Here is a 14656-nt window from a genome sequence, read left to right as displayed (position 1 = left end):
GGTCATAGCATCTCTGAAAAGGCAAGGCTTGTGGAGTGCTCCCGGTCAGCAATGGTGAGTACCTGCTGACAGTGGTCCAGGAGGGACAAACCAGCGACAGGGTGTTGGGCGCCCAAGGCTCATCGATGCGCGAGGGCAACGAAGGCAATCCCATCTGGTCTGAACCGATAGAAGGTCTACTGTGGTACAATTCATAGAATATTTTAATGATGGTTATGGGAGGAATGGGTCACAACACACAGTGCATTGCATCCTGCTGCGTAGCCGCAGACCGGTCAGAGTTCCCATTATGACCCCTGTCCACTGTCAAAAGCACCTACAATGGGCATGCAAGCATTGGAACTGGACCTTGGAGAATTGGAAGAATGCTCCAAGGTCCACTCATCGGACCAGAAAATGTATCCCAATGAGTCCCATTTTCATTTACATCATGTGGATGCCCATGTATGTTTGCACCATTTACCGGGGAAGTGATGGCACAAGGATGCACTGTGGGAAGACATCAAGCTAGTGGAGGGAGTGTGATGCTCTGGGCAATGTTCTGCTGGGAAACCATAAGTCTGACCATTCATGTGGACGTCAATTTGACATGTGCCACCTACCTAAACATTGTTGCAGACCAGGTACACCCCTTCATGGCAATGGTATTCCCTGATGGCAGTGGCCTCTTTCAGCAGGATATTGCACCCTGCCACACTTCACACATTGTTCGTGAATGGTTAAAAGAACATGATGGAGAGTTCAAGGTGTTGCTCTGGCCTCCAATTTCCCCAGATCTCAATCCGATTGAGCATCTGTGTGATGCGCTGGACCAACAAGTCCGATCCATGGTGACTCCACCTTGCAACTTACAGGACTTGAAGGATCTGCTTCAAGTCCTGTAATGTCTTGGAGCCAGACACCACAGGACACCTTCACGTCAACAATTGTTATCTCCTAGTAAGCACCTTTTTATAAGAAATGTGCAACAATATGTATGCATTTCGAAACTGTATGTAGTTAAGTTAACTTAAGTGTCTAAACATATTTTAGTGTAGCCTGGACTACCTGTAGCTGCTAGTGGTTCCCATTTCACTTGCAGCCACATGAACAGTTGATTACAGGCAGACACAGAATTTAGCACGCAGGATGGGAATAAATTCCATCATGTCATCATACTTCAAGTGTTTAACTTTTTAAGTTTAGACCCATAAAGATGTCTTTTATATTCCTTCAAACTCGTTATACAAATGCAGGCATCTCCTGACCTCCTCACACACGTGTTCTTGACGTGCACATCCACTGTTGTTTTTCCACATTAATCTCCTGTTGTTTACTGGCAATAACATCTTCTTTTAGCGCTTCTTTGTGACAGCAATGGCTCAGCGGTGAGTGTTGCCACCTTGTGGACCCACTAATTAGTGCAAATAATTCCATGGGCATGCGCATTCTGAACGTTCAAAGACGCACGGTTAGAAAAACTGCGAGAGGGCTCATGTTCAGTGCTCGTGCACTCTGCTGATGATGAAATTTGCATCACGCATCCTGTACGCAGATGCTCAGCATTCACGCCTGACCAAAACATACTTTGGGCTTCATGGTTTTTCTAGCTGGGAATCTAAGTAAGGTTTACAAGGTATGAGGCTTGGATGCTTTAAAGGAATGGATAATAACTGGATTTTTAAGCATTTGAATATTATTGTGCATGTAAAAACAAAAAAAAATGTGGTTGGTCGCTTTAAACGTCAATCAGATGGTTTCTTCCTGTCCAAGTGGGTGGTTCTTGGCCAGAATACACTGAAGAGTGGACCAGACCTTGTGGCCATAGTCAAAAGTCTGGCTCTGTGAGTCTAGTATCTATTTCAATTCAGTGTATAATTTTCAGAGCATGATTGGCTGAAACAGGAAGTGCCATTTATTATCACAGGAATGTGCAGCGCTGTTTATTGGTCATCTGAGGTGTACATAATTCATATAGGCTGTGAACACACAAATACACATTTACACATAGCTAGACGAGCATAACGCAACCAGTTATAACACTGATAGCATAATTGGGTATATCATGGTAAGGACCACTGACTTCTATCATTTTTTGATAATTATCTAATATTTGCTCTATTCCCTAAACCTGAACCTCACACAAACCTTCCTGCAATTTTAAATATTCATTATAAAGGTTCCCATAATGTAGATGATATTTGGTCCCCACAATGTAAGCAAAACCTGAACTACACACACATCCAAATACTTAACTCCCATGACCCTCTTACAGATGTACACTGACGTCAGCCCTTACAGAGTCTATAAATAGATTGTAATGGAAAGAAAGTCTATGTTGTATACACATAATTAAAGGAATATTCTTGGCTCAATACAACTTAAGCTTTGTGGACAGCATCTGGTTCTATTGAGTGTAGTAACCAAACATGATGCACCATTTTTTAATTCTGGATGGGAACAGGGGCTAGACACAAGCTTCAGTGGAAGTAAGAGAAAAAGGGTTTGGAATGACATGAGGGTGAGTAAATACTAAGAAAATGTATATTTTTGGGTTAACTCTCTCTTTAAAACCTCATGGGAGAGTACAAACTCCTATTAACTCCTATTAATTGCTGTTTTACTCCAATTTGTGACTATGCAGCAAAGAGCAACCAACACATAAGACTGACCCTGTTGTGTGTACATTGATATATGGACAAGCTGTCACGTGTCTGAATGTATGTGTGTGTTGCAGGAGGACAGCAGAGATGGTGTTTCCACAGGGTACAAGAGGTTAAGAGACAGCCATAGCAGGGGGGGGGTTAAAGTCAAATTAAAGTCATTTAGGGCCAAAACACCAACATTACACTAGAAAACACAAGACTTCTTTATTATTCTTTCTTAGTTTGGATTCCTCACACTAACTTTTTATCAGCCGCATGTGATATCTAGTGAAGATATTGTGAGGGAAGTGTGTGTGTGTGGCTGTGTGAGGGAGAGGGGGGCCAGGGGTGTGTGAGAGAGGAAGTCCAAAGATTTTGTTTTACAGGACTCAGAGCTGGGCAGGGCTGGTGCAAGTGAGAGCACAGGAGAGTAGTTGAGTGCAGTGTAGCCTAGAGAGGTTGGAGTGAGAAGAAGAAAAAGTCTCCAGGGGAGGAGTACGCGTAAAGACAGAGGGAGAACTCAACAGCAGGGAACAAAATCACACACATTGCCAGGGCTCCCAAACTCACTGTGGGTGGAATCATGGCCTCTCTGCTGCTGCGATCGGTCTGTATTCTCGGCATCCTGTCAGCGCTTATACTTGCAGCTTACTCACAACAGTTTAACTCAGTCTACAGGGTAAGTTTTCTCTTTATAGCTGAGAAAAGAGAAACATTTGCTCATTTGAATAATTGTTATATAACAAAGGTCTCAGAATGGGCCCAGAACTAAGGTTATGTATTATAAAGTATTAAAGTGCATGCTGTGGGTCTAGTGCTGGTATGCGCACATATGATTTAGATTTCAGAGCAAGTTCTGGAATATTTAAATTATACTGCACACTTTTTGGCTCTGCGTTCACACTCTATTACACTGTTTCCAAGTTGCAAGTGTGCCAGGTCTTCTCCCATATGAAAGAAAGACCACAACTGAGATCTTTTTAATACCTCAATTGTTTATCCCAGATTAAATGGAGAGCAAATGAAGACTAGAATTCTCCTGCTTCAAAGGATATCTCGACAATGTCTCAAGTGGTGCACAGATTTGTCAAGATACCAAAGTCAACCATGTCTCATCAAATTCTCTCTATACTCTTACTGTATGTGGACAAGCACTTTGGTCACACTTTATATTAGGTGGCCTTAACTACTATGTACTAACATTCAATACATACAATGTATTTACTGTGTAACTACAAGTTTTTCAGCAAAATTCCCACATTTATTGCTACTGAAGTTGAATTACAGATAGGTTTAGGTTAGGATTAGGGGTTAGAGTTAGGTTTTGGAGGAAGGGTTGGGTTAGGGGTAAAGTTTACAGTATAACTACAAATGTAATTAAATGCAAGTACTTTAAATGTAATTACAATGCATCAACAAGTACGTACATAAGTATATTGTATCAAATGGTTAAGTACATCGTAGTGAAGGCCACCTAATATAATATGGGTCCAGCACCTCATTTGTGTCTATTTTTATTCCTCCAAAGGAATTTCAGGAAAAGCATCTATAATAGTGTTCAGCAATGAATGAAACATAAGTCAGAACTCTGTCAAGTCTTCTGAGCTGTGAGAGAGCAATCTTTGAGCTATGAATCTTTCCTGTTGCTACTGTGGACACAAGATTCGTCAAGAGCATAAGTTGTTCTTGTCTGTTTGGGTGTCGACTTGTTGAGATTAATATAATGTTGCATTAAAGTTCAGGGTTTAATATGCCATGAAAACAAGCTGCAAAAAGTTCTATATGGAGAGAGGGATTTATGCATATTTGTAAGTGTGTGTGTCATGGTCTGGAAAATTGCTCCCCCCAGCAGCTGTTGATCGTCTAGATCCTGAGAGTCTAAGGGCAATGTCACTCCCCACCAGAACCTCCAGTGGAGGTGAATGGAGGCCATCTGGTGGGGGGATGTAATGCTCTAGTGGGAAGCTATGAGAGTGGGAACACTTATATCTTTACCGATGCATTTGCTGTGGATCAGAAGAGATACAAGACCTGTTCCAAACTACACAGCATTTTAAAACCAATATGTGTAATTTTCCCTTTCTTTCTTGTATCCCAGCTTGATATGCAAACTATAAGTAAGTAATTTGTGATTGATTTTTCACTAAAAGTGTAACACTGTGTCACTCTGGTGCTGTTGAACATTCCTTGTTTTGAGCCCGTCCAACTCCTTACAGCAACATTGGCTCAATCAATGCCATGAGTTTAGGGCAAGACTATATGTTGGTACAACCAATGTAAGATGGGAGTTTTCTGGAATCTGTTTGAAAACTGATTATTTTTGGGTTCCATGTTAAGATCACATCACTAGCCAAATACTACTCCCTTAATCTCAGTAACCACTCTGTTACTGAACACTTTCACTTGTGGATTAAATGTATTATGACTGAAAGTGAATAATGATTTTCTGCAATGGCATCAGTATCTAAAAATCGCTTGCATTTGAATGATGCTGCATCCAAGCCGCTTGGTATCAGTGTAAGTCCAAGACCATATAAACAAAAACGTACTGAGTGCACCTTTAAGCTCTTCAGTTCTAATGAAAGGAGTATTAAGGCCAAAAAGGAGTTTAGTTTGATTATACTATACAAGAGACTCTCATGTGAATGTAGTCAGACAGTCTAAAATTCAGTAATGATGTTATTCTCCTAAGCTGATCTGCACGGATAAGTTGGTGTCTGACATGTTAAAATGAACACTTGTGTGTTTTTGCCCTCTCTATCTCAAAAGGGAAATGTAAGTAACTCATCAAATTAATTGTTTCACTGAAGCAATGTAAACTGTGTGAGAGAGAGAAGGAGAGTGATCGGTTACAGGCGAGGAGGAAATGGTTGTTGTCATTCACAAGGGTATCTCTGAAAGGCCTGAAATGTGTTTATATTGACCCATATGGTTCCAGCTCAGGACTTATGACACTTCGGAAAAAGTTCAGCTTGAATCACTATATCTGCTACGTTTACAACCATTCTAAATTGGACTGTAACAAATGCAAAAGAATGTTGTTTTGTAGTCAGGCTTTTGACTATCGGTATAAAGTTTGGTCCAGACTTAAACCTGTGCACTCCAATTCCTGAAAGTTGTGTAAGGCAAGCCAATCAGATCAAGGCTTGTGATTTTGACAAGTGCTTGCTATTTGTGTGTGCAATATGAATTAGACAGTCTTTTAACGGTCTGTGGATGGGCAGTCTGAGGCTGAGACTATGCATTTGTTAGCTTAGCTACATGATAACCAATATACATTGTCTGGGAAAGACAAAAGAAAACCCTACATTTTACTGTAGCTACATCTGGAAGTTTCTACTGAACAGCTACAAGCCTTAAGTTATTTGCATGTGACAAAATGAAATGCGTGTTCAATTCATTATTCTATGCACAATCTATCCTAATTCCTTAGATTATAATCACATTTGTTAACAATCAATTCTTTGTTTCAGTTTCTTCTTTAAAGGAGTTAATGGAATTGTAAAATGAACAGATACTAAAACTTATTACTGTAATAAACCCCTCTTATGTTCTGAAGAGAAGAAAATGAGTAATTGGAGTAGAGATTGCTCAGATATTTACTCTGTTTCAAGTTGTAATGTGTTCTGCACAGTTAAGACAGTGAGAGTGTGTGATGGTGTGTGAAGGTCGGACTTGTTCTGCCTTGCAGTGGGAGATGACTGAATTAAAAACTTCACTACATTGCTGTCAAGCCATTAAATAGTACAGCAGAGAGGGCATTTAAGAAGTTTAATTGCATTGATATAACCCCCAAAATAGGTGTATACCTGTGTCAAAACAGACCACAATTACTGTACCTATTTGTCTAACTATTTATTATTAAATTGCCAGAATTTATTAAAGTCATAATGAAAAATAGTTTGAAAAGCTCAAATTTATTGGAAACTTCTGACATCTGGGCAACAAACACACAAGTGTCTTCAGTTAAAACAGACCACAATTATGTCTGAAATACACGGAATTGATGAACTACAACCATTTATATTGAGTATGTCCAATTTAGTGGGGTGGTGTTAACAGATTAATCCTAAATAAATCCTTGATACATAAACTTAGCTTTAGATGATACATTAAAAATATATAAATACATAAAAAATCAGAAGCCTGTTTTGTCCTGGTACTAAAGAATCAATGTCCTAACAACTTAAACATCATGAATCATGACTCAAATATCAAATCTCAAATGCAAACACACACTTAAGGCTGAGGTTTGGTTTCTCACACTGTTTAGCAATTACTCAAATAAGGAATCTGCTCCAGCTTCCCACGATCCTTTGCTCTGAGAGTCCCTGTGGGCATGTTCTCAGGACAGCAGTTTAGCAGAATAAACACACAGCATTCTGGTAAAGCTAACCAATTACCCTAGAGGATTGCACTGACTTCTGCCTTTATTTTTCTGGATGCATCCTCAGAAATATTGTAGCTTATTGACTCATGTTAAACATCTTTAAATCTCTAAAGCAGCCCATCCTATGTTCAGGAAACAATTCAAATAACAGATTGCTCATTTTCTCCATTTCAAGTTGTAGTGCATTCTACACAGTTCAGAAGTGATGCAGTGAGAGTGTGTGTGAAGGTTGCCTTTGTTCTGCCTTGTAGTGGGAGACGATTGAATTAAATAGTTCTCACTGCTGCCATGCCACTCAATAGTACAGCAGAGATTTCTGAGGGCATTTTCTTTTAAAACATGTGGTTTATTATCTGGGGATACTAAACAATTTAAATCATTGTACTTTTATATACCTTCATATAATGGATCATATTATGAAACTGAAGTAATAGTGTGGCCAGCTTTCGCAATGTCTCATTCCCTTCATCTCAGGGAACCGAGGTTACATGTGTAACTGGAGACATTCCCTTTCGATACAATTCACTCAACATTGCCTTAAGCACTATAGGGAACGATATCCCATCATGCTGCACTACGTGACATCACACTCACAGAGTTATAACACTAATATATATATATATATATATATATATATATATATATATATATATATATATATATATATATATATATATATAGGAGGTTCAAGCCACAGGCTGATGACTTAAGTCATATTTAAGTGTATATGAATAGTCCCACGTGGCGGACGTCAGATGGGAATTAATGTAGTCTGGGATCTATATGAACCATATAGCTATACACAGTATGGATTATTAACCCTCTCACAACATGGTTGTTAAAGTAGGTTTTATTTCTCATGGGAGTGCTTTTGACTTTTAAAGAGCAGTTCAACAGCATATAACAAAAAGTTCTATATAGATGTCACTCCGCAAGTGCTCCCTATGTGAAAAAATTCTATAACAGCTCACCAGCTTGAATGCAAGAAGCGCTCTATAAAGAGAAGACTTGTGAGGAGACGGATGCCATGTCCAGGTTATAAAATCTCACAAACATGTTTTGAGAGGACCATCCTGCTGCCAAACATATGTCCTGTAAGGACACACTGTTTGTCCACGCCCATGAGGAGGATATGCCTCTGGCTGAATATGCTTTGACACCAATATGGCAATTTGTGCCCTGTGATTCATAAGCGAGGGCAATCCTGTGGTTGACCACAGACTGCAAAACGCTGGTGAAGTGAGGTGGCCAGCGTACGAATTGATTCAAATAACCGTGCACAATTGTTTTTATCACCCAATCTGACATGCCCGTGAGGTCTCACTACGCATTTGTGCAGCGGGACAGTGGGTTTGTCAATTCACTTGCTATAGTAGATAGAGTGCCGCTCACCACTGGGAAGCGGTTAAGCATAATGTATGGAATGTATGATGCGTGAAGAGGAAATGGACATTTTTCTGAGAATGTGTGAGCATCCCATGTTTGTACAATGGCTGCTTTTTTCTCTTTTGTGATAACATTCTTTGAGCAATACACACAAGCAACATTTTGAACAATGTCCCGTTCCCAATGAACAGTATTGGGGAATAGGGGAGAAACAGTGTGTGCCTTGAATCAAGCCTTATTCAGCTCTGGGCCATGAATAATGGCAAGCTCTGGGCAACTCTTCACGGGGCTGGGCATGTCAGGAGTGTTTCTGCTGCTGTTAAGTGTTTTTCCATCAGCACGGTGTTCGCGCTGAGACGGCGGGTGCTTATGCTTGGGCCACAGTTTGTGTGTCTTCACAGATGGCTCAGAAGTAGCTTTCAGCTGCACTGGGGCAACGAGAGATGGATTCTTTGCCGGGTGCTGACCGGAATTAGATCGGGAGCGTGCCAGAAAAGGGGAAGTGCTACTTCTATTTGGTAGAAAGTGTTTCATCACTTGAGACTGCTTTTGCATCGCGATGAAGCATTCCAAAAAGACTCGGTAAGACCATGTGACGTATTTCCACTCAAATGCCCCACCTCCGGGCATGGTGTGGTCTCCGCGGTGTCCTCCCCTTGGGTGGGACGAACGAAATATTCCTCAAAGAGTGTCATAACAAGCAATGGTGGCTAATGGCGTCTCTATGACGACGGTTTCTCTGGGATGATTCACTGAAACACGATCCTTTACATCATAAATGTGTCAGATCGTCCTCATTGGCTGTCTAGAGGGTGTTAGGGCATTTTCAGACCTGTAGACCATTTGCTTTGTTCCGAAACAGGGACTAAATTGTTACAATGTTGGATTTTCTTCTTGGTTCAGTTTGCTTTCACAAGTCATAATTTCAAAACGGACCAAAACTATGTCAACAAAAGTCACATGTGAGCAAGCTGTCCCCTTATTGGTCACTATGTTTGATCTCTGTCCCAGGATTAAGCTCATCCATTGACATACCTGTTAAAATTATATGCCTGTAAAAAATGTGTCAACCATTACAAATTTTAGATAATTTTCAAGCGTCGCCAGTTAGAGGTTGTGCTCCAAATACAAATTATCTGTCACTCGGCTGGATAAGAATTGTAAAGTTTCCATCATGGATATTTTTATCCGTCATTAGATGCTTTCACATTATTTCTCCATTGAAACGTGCCTGTTCTCACAGATCTCTCCCTCTCTCACACATACACACACACACACACACAAACAGCAGAGTAAAGCCACATTAAAATGTTTTTTATTTGTCAAAAAATTGCTTACGCCGTCCTATCTGTGTTCTGCCGCTATCCAAAAGAGAGAAACGATCATGCTAAAATTACCTTAGGAATTACAGTATAAAACAGCTCCTGTTTTAAACATACAATTATATCTAATATAGTTGCCAAAAGGTTGTATCCACATTTTGATGATTAATTTCAGAGAAGTGCTGATCTACAGATGTCTTCTCCAAAGATCCCTTAGTTATGTTCATGGTTTTTATAGAGATATTGTTTGGTTCGTTGGTCCATTGGGTCAGTTTGTGTTCTCACCACAAGTGAACCGCTCCAGAGTTCGTTTGCAATTGGTCCGAGACCACCTTGTTTTGGTGCCTAAACGAACCAAACCAAGGGAGAAAATGCACCAGGTTCCAAACAAACGCTCCAAATGAGCCAGGTGTGAAAACGCCCTTAGATTCCATATTTGGACAACCCTGTGTCCCACGTGTGGTAAACAGACCCAGAGCGCACATACACAGACTGCGCACAAGAGGGCACTCAACGCACATTTTATGATGTGATGGAATAAAGTGCCCAAGCAAATGCTATATCTTTGAATTGCTTTACACCAGAGGTCGGCAACCTATGGCACGGCACGCGGAGGGGTAATCCCTGGCACACCAGCAACGGCGAGAGAGGTGTGGACTATTTTATTTATATAAATTCCACACCTGCATTCCAATCTACATCTTGATGTAATCTGTCCTCATGATTATGCAGCGTGTTTTCATCAGCTGAATGCGAAGCTAAACACTATTAAAGTGTAATGAGACTCGCGCTGTGCGTGCAAGCCATTCGCAAATCACGAGCTGGTAGCGCTTCTCTTTCGGTTAATCACGCGAGTAAATGCTCACTTTGCTTTGGTCAGGCTGCGCGGATGACAGCCTACATTCAGTGTTTCATTTTTTCTTTTTGCTCACAGAACAAGTCATGTAACAAGGAAAACACCACTATTAATCCTTCAGATTTCCATTACCGAGCTCTGTGTGATTTTAAAAAATGTATGACATAATTAGAAATATTTAAGATTCCACACTTTTTATAATCAGTAATCAAATAAGCATATTTGTGACATTAACTGTAACTCATTTTGTACAAAAGGACAGGTTCCCTATCTGTCACTCACTCGACATTGTGTCGATGTAGTGACACTAGGGGTCGCTCTTGGGAGCCCCAAACACCTCTGATCATTGAGAAAAGGCCAATGGGAATTGGCGAGTGGAATTTGCATGCCACTCCCCCGGACATAAAAAAGGAGCTGGCTTGCAACCACTCATTCAGATTTTTTCTTCAGAGCCGAGCGGTTGTGTTCAGTGAGCTGAATCCTCTGCCGTTCCATTCATCTCTAAAAAACTGTTGGATTTATGGCGCATTACAGCGGCTTCTCCCCCTCGTGCACCAGTGGAGTGCAGAGAACACCCCTGGGTGCTTCGACAGTCTAAAAGAGTATATATTCTTGCGATAAGAGTATATTTTCCCTACTAAAAGAGTGGCACTGACAGAGAGTGTCTTTTTAAAGATGCCATTCCGTCTGTGTTTATTCCTCTCCGCTTATGATGGCCACAATCACTGTCTTACGTGCTTGGGCGCTGCCCATGCCTATCCTTCGTTAGAGGGAAAGCCACCCCTGCAGCTCCCCGCCTCAGTCCTTCTATCTACGGGTTTGAGGTCACGTCGTTTAGCACTGGGGGCGATTTGGAGACCCCAGTGAGAGCCGCTCCACCGGGTAAATCCCCATGGACCTCCCATTCCCCAGTGCACTCGTTTGCTCCGGTTGAGTTCTGGGATGAGACTGCCGGCTTGTCTCAGGGCGAGTTCGCGATCTCATACGGTGCTCACGAAGCCATATGCGACGAAGGTCACGGTGTGGACTCTCGGGCTGGCAATGTCCACCCTGGTGGTCCAGGAGCGGCACCTATGGCTCAACTTGGTCGAGATGAGGGAGGCTGACAAGGTATGGTTTCTTGACGCCCCCATCTCCCAGGTCGGCCTATTCGGTGACACCGTCGAGGACTTTGCCCAGCAGTTCTCGGCGGTTAAGAAGCAGATGGAGGCTATTCAGCATACCCTGCCCCGGCACAGATCAAGATCCCACACCCCATCTGCGGCGACGACACCCGCAAGAAGCAAACACCCCCGTCTCACAGCCCGTTGCCAAGAACCCGAGGAGCCGCCCCTGAGACAGGTGAGTTGAGTGGTGGCTTGCGGCCAATCCCGGATCTGTGAGTTCTGAACCAGGCCTTGCACAGACTCCCGTTCAAGATGCTGATGCGGAAACGCATTTTAGCGAGCGTCCGGCATCAGGATTGGTTTGCGGCGGTAGACCTGAAGGATGTGTACTTCAACGTCTCGGTTTCTCCTCGGCACAGGCCCTTTCTTTGGTTTGCCTTCGAGGGCCAGGCGCACCAGTACAAGGTCCTCCCCTTTGGTCGGTTCCTGTCGCCTCGCGTCTTCACGGAAGTCGCAGAGGCAGCCCTTGCCCCGCTAATGGAAGAGGGCATCTGCATCCTCAACTGTCTCGATGACTGGCTGTCTCTAGCTCACTCTTGAGACTTGTGTGCGCACAGGGACCTGGTGCTCAGGCACCTCAGCCGGTTGGGGCTTCGGGTCAACTGGGTAAAGAGCAGCTCTCCCCGGTATAGAGCATCTCTTTTCTCGGGTTGGAGTTAGACTCAGTCTCTATGATGGCACACCTCACGAGCGAGTGCACGCAGTCAGTGCTGAACAACCTGAAGTTGTTGTGGGAGACGTGCGCTTGTTTCCCCCCAGCCGTGTTCATGAGGTTATGGTCCCTGGATGTCCTTCCTTCCTTAGCCCTGTGGCAGGCGAATTCGTGGAGAAACTCGATGCCGGCCAAGTACGTGTGCTATTAGGCCCTTTACTGGGATAGGTGCTCCACATGCGCCGGTTGCTTGTTTGTATCCCTGTGTGATGTATCTTCCGCGAGAGACGGTTTCCCTGTTGGAAAACCGCGTCTTCCTTGGGCAGAGTTTCCCTCTTCCACCAATTGCCGTGTTTGTAGAGCTCCATCCCCTCTGGGTAGGACCTACTATGGGGACTTCTCCACATGTAACACTGCCGACAAGACTCTGTAAGACCATGTGACGTATTTCCACACAATTGCCTCCCCTTCGGGCAGGATGTGGTCTCTGTGGTGTCTTCCCCTTTGGAATGGACACCCCCTGACATGGACATTTATGGCCCCCAGCTGAACGATTTCCATTATCTTTTGGGGAGAAAAAAGAAGAGAAGAGGCCACAGCTGGGGCAGCCTATCCCCATTTTGGGCAGTCGACTTGTCCCCGAGTTGTGGGGGACCGTACGACGCTCATAGGAGCATTGGGGGAGGTTACGTGACGGGGGGTTGCATCGGCACAGCCATTGACCAGGAAAATAAAAAATGGCACTCCATGTCAAAAAGGTTGCTGATCCCTGCTTTACACTATCAACAAAAGTTTTGTTTCCTTGTATAGTTGACATGTTGGAGAACAACACAAAGGGTAATTTAAGGACCATCCATACTTTGTCTAAAAGGTATAATGCCAAACATGAATAATAACTGAAAAACATTTTTAGCGCTCATGTTTTGTGTGTTTTGTCAGCAATGTTATATCATGAGAGTCTCTGAGCATGATCAAAATATATTTTCAAATTTTGAAAGGTTTTCTTAAAATTGATAACATGCAATTGACCCTCTTTGCGATTTTGTTTTTAGATTTATAAGCTCTTACTTTTGGGAATACCATTTAAGCATGAAATCCTTAAAAATGCCTTCAGAGTATAAGCTAGTTTCATCACCGAGACATAAGAGTTTTGCAACAGACAATTCTGTACCGCATTTAAACGGGATTTGCGATCCCCGCTACGCATCTTACTGGTTCACAAGCACATTTAAAACAGTCTGTTGTTCAGTTGAGACCAGTTCACGAATTACCGCACCTGCTCTGCCCTCATCCTGCTATGATTAAGCCTTGTTGATAATTGACCCGTGTAGCGCTGTTCCATTCTGCTTTTGAAGCGAGCAAAATGCGCTCCAAAACAGATTCATGAGGAAAGCACCAACTGATTGTTCAGTGAAACGTTGTGATCCCCTGCCATCCTACATTTCAGAAATGAGCTTGCGGGTCACTTGAAATGAAGCGAGTTTGACACTTGTTGTTATGCAGTGACATCAGTGTAAGTGCATGTATTTCTGTGTGGTGTATGTGGTGGGGTCCCTTTCGTAGTGTAGAAAGCACACAGCTGACTGGGGCTGGCAAGCATTATGTTGCATCAAGAATATTAAATTAACCATGTGAAATCCCAACAGCGGCGCTCATAATTCAGCAGTAGCGCAGCGCAGCTGCAAAATGCATAGAAGGGAAACACTGCTAATGTATGTCAATAACCAGTAATACAAGGCTTCCCTCGCCTTGTGTTACGCCAAATTTATTCATATTAAAATCATGGTTAAGTTTGGGTTAGGGGTTATACTTACGGAAAATCATAACACTGTTCGTTGGATTTTTCTCTATGGGAGTGAAAGTTGTACGTTTTTATTTCAACTTTCAGGACTCAGAATAGTATTTTTGATACACCTGTGCTGTGTGAACAGAGCTGCACTGGACAACTAGATTTCTGTGAAATCATACAGTGTGATAGCCACTCTCAGTGGACAAATACTTGTATTTGTTGAGCTTTTTCATGTGGGGTTCTGGTAACTTACAGAGATAGAGATACAGAATAAGCTGTGTTTTTTCTTAAGGTTTTAGATCCATTTGCTCCCCTTCCACCGGAGCTGCTCACATCAGTTAAGTTTTGAGGTCACGTGATGCCATGCAAGAAGCAGACATGTGAGCGACGAGCTCTGCGCACTTTGCTAAATTTTTAATTATTTTCATGTTATAATCTGGTGAAATTTGATGCACCCAGTTACACATTTGC

General features: G+C 42.5%; 1 protein-coding gene across 2 annotated transcripts in view; it reads left to right on the top strand.

Annotated features, from left to right (window-relative positions):
- Positions 1 to 3039: 3039 nt before the first annotated feature.
- The window catches only part of LOC127410310 (laminin subunit alpha-4-like), a 76142-nt gene continuing 64525 nt past the window's right edge, over positions 3040 to 14656 (top strand). The window contains exon 1 of one of the 2 annotated variants that reach the window (XM_051645507.1): positions 3040 to 3303. In XM_051645507.1, the coding sequence (XP_051501467.1) occupies positions 3208 to 3303 (96 nt within the window). In that variant the 5' untranslated portion in view covers positions 3040 to 3207. The remainder of the gene's footprint in view (positions 3304 to 14656) is intronic. The other variant, XM_051645506.1, reaches the window with a different exon arrangement.

Source organism: Myxocyprinus asiaticus, chromosome 19, assembly GCF_019703515.2.
Source record: "Myxocyprinus asiaticus isolate MX2 ecotype Aquarium Trade chromosome 19, UBuf_Myxa_2, whole genome shotgun sequence".
NCBI classification, from domain to species: domain Eukaryota; kingdom Metazoa; phylum Chordata; class Actinopteri; order Cypriniformes; family Catostomidae; genus Myxocyprinus; species Myxocyprinus asiaticus.
Note: the sequence above shows the minus strand (reverse complement) of the source record. Positions and strands in the feature narration are given on the sequence as shown.